This window comes from Pantherophis guttatus, chromosome 7, assembly GCF_059756535.1.
Source record: "Pantherophis guttatus breed Tessera chromosome 7, ASM5975653v1, whole genome shotgun sequence".
Classification (NCBI taxonomy): Eukaryota; Metazoa; Chordata; class Lepidosauria; order Squamata; family Colubridae; genus Pantherophis; species Pantherophis guttatus.
The window spans coordinates 9,192,321-9,208,549 of NC_142069.1; the positions used below are offsets into that span (position 1 = coordinate 9,192,321).

General features: G+C 44.8%; 1 protein-coding gene across 9 annotated transcripts in view; it reads right to left on the minus strand.

The window, feature by feature from the left end:
* ABCC9 (ATP binding cassette subfamily C member 9) overlaps positions 1-16,229 on the minus strand; it is a 124,417-nt gene that overhangs the window by 76,122 nt on the left and 32,066 nt on the right. For all 9 annotated transcript variants that reach the window (XM_087872989.1, XM_087872985.1, XM_087872987.1 and 6 more), the window contains 5 exons: positions 12,670-12,710; positions 11,101-11,243; positions 7,803-7,911; positions 4,070-4,180; positions 1,372-1,444 (listed from right to left, as the gene is read on the minus strand). In XM_087872989.1, the coding sequence (XP_087729115.1) occupies positions 1,372-1,444; positions 4,070-4,180; positions 7,803-7,911; positions 11,101-11,243; positions 12,670-12,710 (477 nt within the window). The remainder of the gene's footprint in view (positions 1-1,371; positions 1,445-4,069; positions 4,181-7,802; positions 7,912-11,100; positions 11,244-12,669; positions 12,711-16,229) is intronic.

The window sequence follows — 16,229 nt, forward strand, 5'->3', positions numbered from 1 at the left end:
GTCGTTTGCAGAGAAACAGAAGCTCACGAAAGAAACGCCACGGAGATTTGACCTGGGATGACGGCGCGCGTGCCACAGGTTTGCCATCACGGACTTAGTCCGAGAAAATGAAGAAATGACTATAATTTAAGACACTTTTAATATATTTATATATCTACCAGATCTATATGCTGCTCATATCAGTATCTGTGTGACTATGAGTCATTTGTAAACTATTTTATAGTCAAACTATGCACGATTTTTTTACATGCCTCTAACTATCTAGAGTAAGTATCTTGAGTCAAACTCAAGGCCCGCAGGCTGGATCTGGCCCACGAGGTACTTAGATCTGGTCCGCGGGGCCACCCTGGAAACAGCGAAGGACCAGCCCGTGGTGCAGTGGTGGGTTTCAAAAATTTTTGCTACCGGTTCTGTGGGTGTGGCTTGGTGGGCGTGGCATGGCTTGGTGGGCGTGTCTTGGTGGGGAAGGATACTGTAAAATCTCCTTTCCCACCCCACTCCAGGGGAAGGATACTGTAAAATTCCCATTCCCACCCCACTCCAGGGGAAGGATACTGTAAAATTTCCATTCCCTCCCCACTCCAGGGGAAGGTTACTGCAAAATCCCCATTTCCTCCTAATCAGCTGGGACTTGGGAGGCAGAGAATAGACGGGGCTGGGGCCAGTCAGAATTTTTACTACTGGTTCTCCGAACTACTCAAAATTTCCGCTACCGATTCTCCAGAACTGGTCAGAACCTGCTGAAACCCACCTCTGCCATGATGCCTCTGCCAGCAAAAACGGAGCTCGGGAGGGCCGCGTGTGGCCCTCCGGGGCTCCATTTTTGCTGGCAGAGGGCTGCAGGATGTCAAGCTGGCCACGCCCACCCTAGCCATGCCCACTCCACCCCCCCCCCGAGGTCAAACACAACCCTGATGCGGCCCTCAATGAAATCGAATTTGACACCCTTGATCTAGAGGCAATTTAAAATTGCCTTTTGCGCTTTCCGAAAGGCCCTGAAGACTTATTTATTCCAACAAGCTGGCCTAGCTTAAAATGGTTTTAATGGGGTTTTTAAATTTTCGATTTTATTGATTCTGGGTTTTAAATTGGGAACTTTTCGATTTTGCAGATCTTGGATTTTAAATTGGAAATGCCGATGATTTAATTTATTTTAGTTTTTTCTTAACTTTTGTACTATACGTGTTTTAAGTTTGACTGTCCACCGCCCTGAGTCCCCCTGGGGAGAAGGGCGGTATATAAGTTGAATGAATGAATGAATGAATGAATGAATGAATAAATAAATAAATAAATAAATAAATAAATAAATAAATAAATAAATAAATAAAATGTGCTGAACACGATGGCGTTGAACATGCAAGATTTATTTACCTGCTGGGATTCGGATATCAATATCGGATAATGTGGCTAGCCCACTTCCCCAGGAAAAGTACCCGTTCGTTACCTGCAATGCATAATATCACACATTAGAAACTGCAAACAGATGCATGTCATAATTACGCTGTGGTTAACAGGCAAGCATGTCTGTAACTCTTACAAACCGGGTTGGGATAACAAAGCTTTTTCAAAAAGAGATTTTGAAATGCCACAAGAGTAAAAGATACTCAAGGGAATTAAAAAAAATGGGTGTGCTACATCATAAACATGGTTTCCAAAACTTTCCAATATTTAGAACGCCAGTTTAAGTACAAAACAATTCCTTTCAATGAAGATGAGTACAAGCAATAAATGAAGGGGAAAAAAACCCTTTATGGTAAAAATCTGGCTGACGGTCTGTTTCCAAGTGCAATTTAAAGTGTCGTGATAACCTTTAAAGCCCTTCACTCATGGACTGGGCCCTGGTTCCTCAAGGGCAGAGGTGGGTACATTCTTCCCAGCAATGTACATGATTGCCCTCTGGATGTTTGGCACCCGGGTTCGAATTTATGACTGGTTACCAAATGCCCTGGGATCAGGCGATTGCTATTTGCAAGCTGGCTCTTCTGCCAGCTTCCCCAGAAAGTCAATGGGGAAGACGGCAGAGAAGATTGCAAGCTGTTGCTGCCCGCCATGAGGACTCCCTCTCTCATCTCTTGGGGATTGCTGAAAGAGCTGCCTAGGGAGGGAACCTGACATCCTCCTATGGGGGGGCAGAAATATAGTTCAGATCCAGATGATTTGCGCAATGTTGCCGCACCCCTGCCAAAGGCATTTCCTTCCACACATGAAGGGGAGGCGATATCTTTTGGCAGTAACTCTTTCAGTCAGCCCCTAGAGACAAGAGGGAGTCAAATCTAAGCAGAGAACAGAGAGGCAGCATCAGAGGTGGGTTTCAGCAGGTTCTGACCAGTTCTGGAGAACTGGTAGCGGAAATTTTGAGTAGTTCGGAGAATCAGTAGTAAAAATTCTAACTGGCCCCACCCCCATCTATTCTCTGCCTCCCGAGTCCCAGCTGATTGGGAGGAAATGGGGGTTTTGCAGTAATCTTCCCCTGGAGTGCGGAAGGAATGGAGATTTTACAGTATCCTTCCCCTGCCACGCCCACCAAGCCACAACCACAGAATCGGTAGTAAAAAAAATTTGAAACCCACCGCTGCTTAAGGGACCATTTCATCCCATTGGGATTGGCTTGCCCCACCTGTGCTGGCAGAGAAGGCAGGCTGTGGGGCCCCTTGGCCGGAGTAGTCCGGCAGGTGGGGTCCAGAAGAGTTTTCTCTGTCATTGCATCTACCCTCTGAAACTTCTTGCTCCATGGGGCAAGGTCAGCTCCAACTCTCCTGACCTTCCATAAGAGCCTAAAGACCTGGTTCTGCCAGCTGGCTTGGGGCTCCAAAGGAGGGGCTTCTGTCAGAGTATGTTCATCAACTGGAATAGGACATGGTAACAAGGTCAGCCAATGTATAGGCATAGCAACTAAGTCAGCCAATGAGGGCTGTTTGGAAGCTGAGACAGACTGGTGTCTTAGTCTGCAGCAACTGAGTCTGTGCAGAAGTTTAACTGCCCTGTACAGAGGAGACTCTCTTTGTATTAAGCTCTGAGCTCTGAAGCTGCAAACTTTTCTGTCTGCTGTATTGTCTGCTTGTGTTTTGCTTGTAACTGCTACGTTGGAAGATATCTGCTATTGGTATTGTAAATTTACTTCATGTATTATTATGTATATAAAGAAGTTAATGAACCCTGCTGAATCAGTTTACCTGTGTGTGCTTTCTGGATTATTTCTGCAACAAACTCTGACAGCTTCATGTTGGAAGGGATTTATAGATTAATATTAAATCCCGCCTCCCTCTGCTCATCCTATTTGCAAATTGACTTTACCTTTCAGCTATTGTATTTTGTACTTTTATATACTTTTGTAGCATTTTATTTATACAGGTAGTCCTTAACTTATGACGACAACTGAGCTCAAAATTCCTGTTGTTGAGTGAGGCATTTGTTAAGTGAGTTTTGCCCCATTTTATGACCTTTCTTTGCTTCAGCTGTTAAGTGAATCACTGCAGTTGATAAGTTAGTAACCCAGTTGTTAAGTGAATCTGGCTTAACAACCCCCCCCCATTGACTCTGCTTGTTGGAAGGTCGCAAAAGGGGATGCCATGACCCTGGGACACAGCAACGGTCATAAATATGAACCAGTTGCCAAGCATCTGAATTTTGATCACATGATCATGGGGATGCTACAAATGTCGGAAGCATGAAAAACAGTCCTAAGTCACTTTTTTCAGTGCCGTTGTAACAGTCACGAAATGAACTGTCGTAAGTCAAGGACCACCTGTATAATTTTGTCTTTTTAATATTGTAAGCTGCCAGAGTTATCTTGTGGTAAGATGGACAGTCAATAAATTGGATGGATGGAGAGAGGGAGGGAGGGAGGGAGGGAGGGAGGGATCAATCAATCAATAGAATCTTCCACACCAGAGATTCATCTTAAGTGAAGACAAAGATATTAGACATCCCCACGTTGAAGGACACCTGCTTCCAGATCAGGATGGAAATTAACTACAGAAGGTCCATCTCAGCTGGATTATCAGAAAACACACTTAAGGTTTGATGAGAAAATATTGGATTGATCGCTCTACTTTAAAACACAAGGCACCTTGATAGCACACTCATCGATGGTTAGATGTTGAGTGGATATCCTTTGCGGTTGATCATAGCCATCCAGCTGGTGTCTCAAGGGCTGTTTCCGGTTGATGGCTTTGGGATGCTTCAGACATGGACAAAAAGAAATGAAGAAAGGAGAAAGGGCTTTACCTCCACCTGATTACCAAAGACGATAACTTCAATATTATCAAAACAACAACCTCAGAAAGGGTTTTTTTTTACAGCCTATAAAGCAGGGTGAAATGCTACCGGTTTGGACCGGTTTGCCTGAACCGGTAGTAAAAAATGCTATGGGTTCGCCGAACCGGTAGTAAAAAAATGTTAAAAAAAAAAAGTTCCGACAATCAGCTGAGCGATGCGTGATCGTCGGAACTTTCTTTGTACTTTTTTAGCATTTTTTTACTACCTATTCACTGGAACTGGTAGTAAAAAAATGCTTTTAAAAAAAATAATAAAAAAAGGCTCCGACGATCACAGCCTTGCTGTGTGATCATCGGAACCTGTTTCTTACTTTTTTAAAGCATTTTTTACTACCTATTCGCCCGAGCCAGTAGTAAAAAATGCTTTTAAAAAGTTTTTTAAAAGGTTACCACACGCACCACAGCTGATCACACACACCCCGCGCTGTTCTACTTACCTTCCCGAGCCTCCTTTTGGTGCGCACTGCATGTGTGCATACACAGCTCGTGTTTGATGCGCACTGTGCATGCATGTGCGTAGCTCACGTTTGGTGCATGGCGTGTATGCGCGGCCAGCGAACCGGTTCAGATTTCATCGCTGCTATAAAGTACTTTGAGATGCCATAAAATGTCACGCCTTCCTTCCCGGCAATGTACATGATCGCCATCTGGATGTTTGGCACCCGGGTTCGAATTTATGACTGGTTACCAAACGCCCTGGGATCAAGCGATTGCTATTTGCAAGCTGGCTCTTCTGCCAGCTTCCCCAGAAAGTCGATGGGGAAGATGGCAGAGAAGATTGCAAGCTGTTGCTGCCCGCCAAGAGGACACCCTCTCTCATCTCTTGGGGATTGCTGAAAGAGCTGCCTAATGAGGGAATCTGACATCCTCCTATGGGGAGGGGCAGAAATATAGTTCAGATCCAGATAATTTGCGCAACGTTGCCGCACCCCTGCCAAAGGCATTTCCTTCCACATATGAAGGGGAGGCGATATCTTTTGGCAGTCAATTCTTTCAGTCAGCCCCTAGAGCAATGAGGGCTAACCTTTTTGCCGTCATGTGCCAAAAGCTGGGGGAGCGGGGTGGGTCACAGGTGTGGGTGCCCACATCCATAATTCAATGTGCCTTGCCCTCCCGTGCATGCGCATGTGACCTCCCCCCACTTCACCCTGCTTTTGGCATGCGATGGCACGGTGGACCCGGTAGGCCCATTTTTCCCCCTCTCCAGGCTCCAGAGGCTTTCTAGGAGCCTGAGGAGGGCAAAAACAGCCTTCCCCATCCTCCTGGAGGCCTTCTGGAGGCCGGAAACAGCCAGTTTTCCGACTTCTGGTGGGACCAGAAGGCCTGAAAATCAGTTGGCCGGTGTATGCATGTGTGCTGGGGCTGAGCTCGGGCAACACTCACATGCCCACCAATATGGCTCTGTGTGCCACCTGTGGCACCCATGCCATAGGTTCGCCATCACAGCCCTAGAGACAAGAGGGAGTCAAATCTAAGCAGAGAACAGAGAGGCAGCACAATAAGTTAAGTAACACAGGGTATCTCAGGCAGATGGGGGAAGCCCTGAAAGGCCTAATGCTGAATTTCAGTGGGTTTTTCAGCTCAGGTAAAGCTTCCCAGGTTCCTGCCCTCCACCGGCACTCGATCTTCATTACCTGGGACTCTGTCCATTAAAAAAAAATAATTTTTGGTCATTTAATGATCCCATAATCCCTTGCGGGGTGGAATCTGGGCAACTGAATGGAGCTGAGTGTTTACTGGCCGGATGCCCTTCCTGTCGCCAATGAGGAGTTTTGTTCAGCAGATATATTCTCATTGTGCCCAGAGAGAGAGAAATATCTGCCTCTACCTAGGATTGAACTCACAGCCTCCTGATTGTGAAGTGAGAGCTCCACGTCTAGGCCAATGCACCACTCACTCTGTCCATTTAATGACTTGTGCAATCACTTAATGACCATAACCAGAAGTGCCAGGATTGCAGTTGTTGAGTGAAGCAATCATGTGGCATCTCTCTTAACATTTGCTTCGCTCAGCAACTAAGATTCCAGGCTCAGTTATGGTGGTAAGTGGAGGACTTCCTATCTAGGTTCTTTCCCGCATCTTCTTTCCTGGAATGGATCAGATCTTGTTTCATGTTCCCTAAGTTCTTTTAAATCAAGATACTTAGTGGTCTGTTTTCATCACTGCTGGTCCAAAGTCCAGATGAAAAAAAAGAGAAAGACTGATTATTCAGCTAGCAATCTGCCTTATAAAACATTTTCACCTCTACTGAAATAATAGATACAGTTCAATGAGACCTGATAAAAAACCGCCATGTTTCTCAAGCTTGGCAGCGTTAAAATATACTTCAACTCCCAAAATTCCCCAGCCAGTATGCTGACTGTGGAATTCTGGGAGTAGAAGTCCATACATTTTAAAGTTGCCAAGGTTACGAAACACTGCCCTAGAGCAATCATTGCCCGAGTGTTATTTATTTATATTGTATTGTAGCTTTTAATTTTGTTGTTTGACATTGTGAGCTTTCCAGAATCATTAATGCGGCCGCGCGAGGGATTAGGGAGCAACGGGGTGCTCCCATGTGACTCCTCTCCTGCGCGAGCTGCATTGGCTTCCGGTGGACTTCCGGGTGTGCTTCAAGGTGTGGGTGATCACCTTTAAAGCGCTCCATGGCTTAGTGCCGGGGTACTTACGGGACCGTCTTCTGCCACCAATTGCCTCTCACCGGCCAGTTCACTCCCACAGAGAGGGCCTCCTCAGGGTGCCGTCGGCCAGATAATGTCGGCTGGCGACCCCCAGGGGGAGAGCCTTCTCTGTGGTGGCACCTACCCTCTGGAACAATCTACCCCCAGAGATACGAGTGATCCCAGGCCTCCGGACTTTTCGTCGGGCCCTTAAAACCTACTTCTTTCAGTTAGCCGGGCTGTCCTGATTTTATGTTGGGCTTTTAAAATTTGAAATTAGTTTTAAATTGAAATGTTTTAAATTATGGGCCAAACTCATTTAATTATTTTAAATCTATTTTAACTTTTGTGTACAAGTGTTTTACTTTGGCTGTTCACCGCCCTGAGTCCGAAAGGAGAAGGGCGGTATAGAAATCTGATAAAATTAATTAATTAATTAATTAAAATCATGTAGTGCCTAAACCTAAACCTCAATTAATCTGGGGACAGCCCAGTCTTCTATATTTATGTTACTTTGCAATTAATTATCAAAATTAATAATCAGTTCTTAGCTATTAAAATGTAGCATTATTTTTTTACTGTTAAGAACCTCATTCATTTAAGTGAGACCATTCTGTAGTCTCCAGAGTTCTTATAAAAAATAATATGGGGAATTGGCTATCAGTAGACTTAAATCTGTAATATATTTTGAAGCTTAAAATAAAAGAAGAAGGAGAAGAAGAAGAAGAAGAAGAAGAAGAAGAAGAAGAAGAAGAAGAAGAAGAAGAAGAAGAAGAAGAAGAAGAAGAAGTAGTAGTAGTAGTAGTATAGTAGTAGTAGTAGTAGTAGTAGTAGTAGTAGTAGTAGTAGAAGAAGAATCCCTTACTAGTCCTGTGTGCTTTTTACACGATTCATATGCCAATGGGGTCTCTCCATTTCTCCAGCTGTCATCTCCGATCTCATCACTTAAGAGAAATTCATTTAATTTCTGCACACTAGAAAACAGAAAGAAAGAAAAAAACTAGTGATAACACACAAAATTGTTAAGATACTTTTATGGTGTTGTGAGCGCTCCATTACTGGAGGTTTTTAAGAAGAGATTGGATAACCATTTGTCCGGAATGGTAGAGGGCAGTGATGGTTAAACTTTTTGCCATAGTGTGCCAGGAGCCGGCGGGGGGGGGGAGGAGGATCGTGTGCACGCATGCCCACACCCATGATTCTATACACCCCGCCCCCATGCATGTGCACGCTCCCTTCCGCTGCCCCCCCTCCCCGCTCCTGGCATGTGATGGCACAGTGGGCCCGGTAGGCCCATTTTTCTCTCTCTCCAGGCTCCAGAGCCTTTCTAGGAGCCTGAGGAGGGTGAAAATGGCCTTCACCACCCCTCCGGAGGCCCTCCGGAGGCAGGAAACAGCCTTTTTCCCTACTTCCAGTAGGCAGTTACCTCCTTGCAAGCAAACAGCAAGAAAAAACAGCCCCACTCAGCTTCAGCATAGGCTAATTAGCACAAGTTGATTAGGTCGGCCTCCCGACTCTCAGCTGATTTGCTCTCAGCTGTTTTGAGCAGGCTCTTTTGCAAGCTCTTGTTTTGCAAGCTCTTTGCTTGCTGCAAAGAGTGCTGGAGCAGATTTTTTTTTCCCCTAGCTAAAACGAAACTGAAAGTAAAGCAGGCTCTGCTGCAAGGTGACAAAATGAGGCAGGGAGAGAGATTTCTTTTTCTTTTTGCTCACCAAAAAGGTAGGTGCAAACAATGGGAAATTTCGGGCAAAATAGGAGAGTTCAAGATTTTAAAACACAAAAGAAAAAAAGGTCTATTTAACTAGGGAACTGTAATAATTGAGATGCTATTAATTGTATATTGTGTTGAAAGCAGAAATGGTTAAGTTATGGTTTGGAGGAATATATGGGGGAAATTATTTGGTTTATTATTATTGGTAAATATAATTAATTGATGTAGAAGGAAATGAAGCGCCAAACATTATTTATCCTCCTGCAATTATTTTGGCTGTTAAGGGCAAAACAGAGAAAATTAATCTTTGAAAAAGTTGAGCTTTGTCTTGGCAAACACTGAACCTCTTCATCTGAACTACCCACAATGCAATGGACCTGCTGGTTTTTGGAATTACAGGATGCTAAATATAGCGCGCACACAGTGAGGAATCTTGTTCCTTTATACAACATTAAGATTTATTTTTTCTTTTCTTTTCTTTTGGACTGTTTGGAAGGAAGAAGAACAAAATACCATGTTTAGAATTTAAAAAGGAGCTTTTGTCTAGGTTTCTTGTGGTTTCTTTGCGCATTCCCACCCAACTGATTTTGTGGGATTTGAAAAAAATAAGGCATGAGTCTTTTTTATCAGTTTGTTATACTTTTTTTTTCCAGCATCCATATTTTTTTCCAGAATGTTCTCTGATGCAGAGACATTCAGAGACATTTCGGGTGAAGAACAAAAGCTAAAATTAAACAAAAGAACGGAGCTGTGTCTAAGAAAAACCTAATTTACTTTTGGAAGAGCTCTTTACAGCCTGTCCTCCATCTTAGCTCCATCCGTAATTGTTGAATGATTTTGTCTCTAAGTATCAGCTGCCATGGGGCATCCATGCTTGAACGTACGCAGAGCATTGGGGGGGTGGGGGGGGATCATCCCAAGAAGAATTAATCATCTAAAAAACTTCCAGTGATAAGGCACATTTACTGAACAAATCAGGTTTATTGGACAAGCCACAAATTTGGTCAGATAAGTAGACTGAATAGCGTCATTTATTCTGGTACGATTCCCAGCTATGAACATTTTGTAAATATTCAAGATATGGACCATGATGTATGAACAGAAGTTATGGGGGGGAAAAAAACTGCATAAAAGGTGTTTAACAGAAATGTAATTTGGGGATCAAATAAATGATGCTTATTTATTTATTCTGCTTGTCACAATACGTCTTTTCTGATATACAGATAATCCTGGACTTACAATTGTTAAGTCCAAAATATTCATTGCTAAGCAAGACAGTTGTGAAATGAGTTTTGCCGCATTTTACAACCTTTCTTGTCATAGTTGTTAAGTGAAATGCTGCGGTTGTTAAATTAATAACACGGTTGTTAACTGGATCTGGCTTCTCCATTGACTTTGCCTGTCAGAAGGTCACAAAAGGTGATCACATGACCCCGGGAACCTGCAACCGTCATAAATATGAATCAGTTGCTAAGCATCCAAATTTTGCTTAGCAAATAGAAATTTTGGGGGTCAACTGTGCTTGTAAGTCGAGGACTACTTGTCAAGCTCTCGTAATACTGCATTCATACATGCAGTCACAATGATGAAGATGGTCATGGGAATCCACTCTTTGAAGAAATATCAGGAATGTTCCGTGATCTCAACAGGTCCACTTATTTGGAAGAAGGCATAACGGTGAGGTTGTCCCATTGGGCAAACCCCAATTTACAGGGGTTGCCACAAAGAAGAGGGAGTCAAGCAGGGGTGAAATTCAGCAGGTTCTGACAGGTTCTGGAGAACCGGTAGTGGAAATTTTGAGTAGTTTGGAGAACCAGCAAATACCACCTCTGGCTGGCCCCAGAGTGGGGTGGGAATGGAGATTTTGCAATATCCTTCCCCCAGGAGTGGGGAGGAAATGGGGATTTTGCAGTATCCTTCCCCTGCCACACCCACCAAGCCACACCACGTCCACCAAGCCACACCCACAGAACCAGTAGTAAAAAAATTTAGATTTCACCACCGGAGTCGAGCTATTCTCCAAAGCACCTGAGGGCAGGACAAGATGGAAACTCATCAAGGAGAGAAGCAACCTAGAACCCAGGAGAAATTTTCTGACAGTTAGAACAATTAATCAGTGGAACAACTTGCCTCCAGAAGTTATAAATGTTCCAACATTGGAAGTTTTTAAGAAGATATTGGATAACCATTTGTCTGAAGTGGTGTAGGGTTTCCTGTTTGAGCAGGGGGTTGGACTAGAAGACCTCCAAGGTCCCTTCCAACTCTTGTTATTCTATTCTATTCTATTCTATTCTATTCTATTCTATCCTATCCTATCCTATCCTATCCTATCCTATCCTATCCTATCCTATCCTATCCTTAATCTAGTCTAGTCTAGTCTAGTCTAGTCTATTTCAATATAGTTTGTTGGTTAAATTGTAACTGCTCTGTTTTAAAGCATTATATCACCTACCTTACGATGGCCTTGACAGCAAATCTAACAACGGTGGACAGCAGGAACAAGGGTGTGACCAGGATGTGAAACAGCGAGAGAGACGCAAAAGCTTGAGCTGTAGTCAGCTGTGCATCTTCAGCATATGTGTAGGTCACAAAAGTCTGGTAGATCAAGAAAAGAAGATACAGGTAGGAGGCAAAGAAAGCATGAGATCTTAAACTCAATTCAAAGACCACTTGATGTTGTTCTTTACATTTTCTACCTAGGTGGTGGGATGACCTCCATATTTCTGCAGCTATCAGCTTCTAAACCTTCTCCTCTCCTGTATCTATGTATCCCCACGAAGTGTCTTTAAATCAGGGTCCTCTACAGCAGCTGTCACTCAGGGGGAAATAGAGCTGCTTTAACGAGCTGCAGAGGACTGTACGAGAAATCAAATTCAAATTCGTTGCTAGCCTTATTCACACACCCTTCCTTTCAAGAACTATGGATGTAAATTGAACGTACATCAAAACTGCAAACTGGTATTATTATTTTTTTATTATTATTATTTATTGAATTTGTATACCGCCCTACTCCCGAAGGACTCAGGGCGGTGAACAGCCAAATAAAATACATATAATACAAATGTTAAAAAACCATTAAAATACAATTAAATAATTGGCCCGAAAAACAAAATTTAAAACACCCCAATTCATAAGACTAATTTAAAATTTAAGAATTTTAAAAAGTTTAAAAGAGAGGTTAGGCCAGGCCGGCCTGCTGGAAAAGAAATGTTTTGATGGCACGGCGGAAAGCGCGCAGGTCCGGGATCCTCCGTATCTCCGGGGGGAGCTCGTTCCAGATGGCGGGTGCCCCCACAGAGAAGGCTCTCCCCCTCGGTAAAAGGAACACACTGCCCTGTAGCAAGGCAAGCTGTGTCCCTTTTGTATATGCATTGTGATGTTGCATCGATACAAAAAAGGGATAGAATTCACATCATTTAAGAAATATCTGGCATATAGATGCCCCTCTGCCTTTATTCCTTGGATTCATAGATCTTCCCTATGGTAGTTTTTAAGTGCTGGACTTTGCTCGTCATTATAACGTATTTCCTGTAGAGAAACCTTCTTTATTGCGATAAGTATAAAATTTGCTCCACTAATTCTATTTATCTCGCCTTTATTATTTTTGCAAGTTAGTCAAACATAGCCAACAAACCTTCGTCCTCCTATTTTCCTCACACAACAACAACCTGTGAGGTGGCGTAAGGCTGAGAGAGACGGACTGGCCCAAAGCGACCCAGTTGGCTTTCATGGCTAAAGTGGGACTAGAACTCACGCTCTCCTGGTGATTGGTTCAAAGTCACTGGTTTTCATGGTTAAGGCAGGACTTGAACTCATGGCCTCCTGTTTTCTAGCCTGGTTGCCTTAACCACTGGACCAAATTGACTCCAATCCTTGCTAAAATCAGATTTCTACTCTTTGGACACCAAAACGGCCTGATTTATATTTCAAGAAATAGAGATTATTGGAAAAAATAAAGATCCCAAGTATATATTTTACATTGACATGCATCAACCCACCTACTCCCAAAAATCATTCTTACCGCGAGAACAGCTGCAATAGGTATAGCTGCATTCATAAAAACTGTGGGAAAAAAAAATAAACACAAACCATCCATTCATTGGATATGCCAAATATTTCAGAATCTGTACAGCACAATGTTTCAATATTATTTTCTGCCAGAAAATTTTAAAAAAAATACTGGACTTCTCCTTAACAGGGAAAAAAATTCTTTTCACATCAAACAAAAACAAACTGGAAATATTTTACAGTTTGTATATTTTATTGCATCGGAGAACATATTCCCAAAAGACCTTGAATGTTTTAAATGCAACTCTGTGAGAAAAGGAATTATTTGAAATTATGGTGGTGTATTAGCTGAAGCCCTAGAGAGCTCCTTAAAACTACAAACAAACCCATTTATCATGCTTTCATAGACGTGGTCTCAGTAATTGCTAATGTAAACCCAACTCATGTCACCAAGTTTAAAAGGAACCCTTCGGAATTATTTGGAGACGGTTGCCACGCATCTCAGGGTATGAGAAAAGCAAAAAGAGGTCAGGAGATCATTTTTACTGGATTGGGGTCTCTTTTTTTTTCCTTAGTCAAGGGAAATATTAACTCATAAACTTCATTCTGGGACACAGGAAGTGTCACAAGGCTGAAAAATGAATACAGACATGTGGGAAACATAACATTTTCACTGCGTGCGATTCCTCTGTTCAGAGTTGAAACGGAGAGGAAATTGAATTTTAGAAATAAACAGAAGCTAAACTAACCTAAACAATAGCAAACGTGTCCCCATAGACCTGTGATGGCGAACCTATGGCAGGCATGCCCGAAGTGACATGTGGAGCCATGTCGCCTGGCACGCGTGGCGTCACCCATTCCTTTTCCGGGTTTCTGGCGCATATGCGCATGCGACAATCAGCTGCCCTTTGTGCGTGCGGCAGTGCTGGAAACCGGAAGAGATGGTCTTCCGTTTTCTGACATGAGCATGCGCAGCAGTAACTAGAAGACTTGCTGGCTGGCGCACATGCATGCACTGGAAACCAGAAGTATCTTATCCGGCACGCACATGCCCCCCCCCCCCGGGCAGCTCCTCTTCCTGGTCGCGGCCCTGACGAGCATGCATGCACACACACCAGTGCCGAAAAGGTTCTCCATCATTCCCATAGACTCTAGTTCAGTGGTGGGTTGCCCCCGGTTCAGACCGGTTCGCAAGAACCGGTAGGAAAACCAGCAGGAGGCTCTGCCCACTGACCTGGACGTCATCATAGGTGATCTGCAATGCGAACCGGTAGTAAATGTAAGTAGAACCCACCCCTGTTCCTATTTGTCTGCTACAGAATATATTCTGTAGCAGACAAATAGGAGCAGGGGTGGGTTCTACTTACATAGGGCTGGAAGGGAGCTTGGAGATCTTCTAGTCCAATCCCCTCCTCAAGGCAGGAGACCTTATAGCAGCCTGGTCAAATGGTTAAGTTGGACATTCCTAGTTCCTGCAACTGTTCATCATACAATTTAGCCTCCTCCAGACCCTTTATCATCTTTGTTGGTCTTCTCTGCACATCTTCCAGGGTTTCAACGTCTATTTTGTATCATGGCGACCAAGAACTCTACGCAACATTCCAAGTGTGGCCTCACTACTGTAGTATAAAATGGTATTATGGCTTCTCATGATCTTGATGTCTTTCCTTCTGTTGATACAGCCCAGGATTGCATTGGCGAAGATTAGAGCATCAAATTCAGGGACTAAACTGGGGCTCTCCAAACTTGGCAACTGATGGACTTCAACTCCCAGAATTCCTGAGCCAAAATAGCCTCCTCCTATTTCCCTGCCCCAACAACAATCCTGTGAGGTGAGTTGGACTGGCCCAAAGTCACTCAGCCAGTTCTGCCTTTCAAAGGCAGGACTGGAACTCACTGTCTCCTGGTGATTGGCCCAAAGTCACCCAGCCGGCGTTCATGCTTAAGGCGGGACTAGAACCCACAGTCTCTTGGTGATTGGCCCAAAGTCACCCAGCTGGTTTTCATGCTTAAGGCGGGACTAGAACCCACAATCTCCTGGTGATTGGCCCAAAGTCACCCAGCTGGCTTTCATGGGTACAGCCAGACTAGAACTCACAGTCTCCTGGTTTCTAGCCTGGTGCCTTAACCACTAGACCAGATTGGCTCTCTGATGCACTCAGTATTGCTGTAGACTGAATTCTTATCTTTCTGTGACAAAACATGAGTTAATTTTATTATTTATATTTATTTATTAATTTAATTTGTATACCGCCCTTCTCCCAGAAGGGACTCAGGGCGGTGAACAGCCAAAATTAAAAAACATACAAATGCAAAAGTTAAGATAATTAAAAGAATTAAATCATTGGCTACCCAAATTTAAAACCCCAAATCCATAAAATTTAAAATCCCAATTAAAAAACCATTTAGGCTAGGCCGGCTTGATGAAATAAAAACGTCTTCAGGGCTTTACGGAAGGTCCGGAGGTCCGGGATCAATCGTATTCCAGGAGGCAGCTCATTCCACAGGGCGGGTGCCCCCACAGAGAAGGCTCGCCCCCTGGGGGCCGCCAGCCGACATTGCCTGACCGACGGCACCCCGAGGAGGCCCTGTCTGTGAGAGCGTATTGGCCGGTGGGAGGTTATCGGTAGCAGCAGGCGGTCTCGCAAATACCCTGGCCCTAAGCCATGGAGCGCTTTAAAGATGAGAACCAACACCTTAAAGCGCACCCGGAAGACCACCGGGAGCCAATGCAGCTCGCGCAGGAGAGGTGTTACGTGGGAGCGCCACGTCGCTCCCATAATCACCCGCGCGGCCGCATTCTGCACCAGCTGGAGCCTCCGGGTGCTCCTCAGGGGGAGCCCCATGTAGAGAGCATTACAGTAGTCCAGGCATGACGTAACCAAGGCATGAGTGACTGTGCACAAGGAGTCCCGATCCAGAAAGGGGCGCAACTGGCGTATCAGGCGAACCTGATAAAAAGCCCCCCTGGCCACGGCCGTCATATGCTCTTCTAAAGACAGCCGTGTGTCCAGGAGGACGCCCAAGTTGCGAGCCCCCTCTGTGGGGGTCAGTGACTCGCCCCCAATAGCCAGCGATGGCACCAGCTGGCTATGCCGGGACGCCGGCATCCACAGCCACTCGGTCTTGGAAGGGTTAAGCCGAAGCCTGTTCCTCCCCATCCAGACCCGCACGGCCTCCAGACACTGGGACAACACTTCGAGGGCATCATTGGGGTGGTCTGGGGTGGAAATGTACAGCTGAGTGTCATCAGCGTACAGATGGCATCGCACCCCAAAACCACGGATGATCTCACCCAGCGGCTTCACATAAATGTTGAACAGGAGCAGCGAGAGGACCGACCGTTGCGGCACCCCGCAAGCAAGGCGCCTCGAGGTCGACCTCTGACCCCCTGCCAACACAGACTGCGACCGGTCAGAGAGATAGGAGGAGAACCACCGCAACACGGTGCCTCCCACCCCCAGTCCCTCCAGCCGGCGCAGCATGATACCATGGTTGATGGTATCAAAAGCCGCTGAGAGGTCTAACAGGACCAGAACAGAGGAACAACCCCTGTCCCGAGCCCTCCAGAGA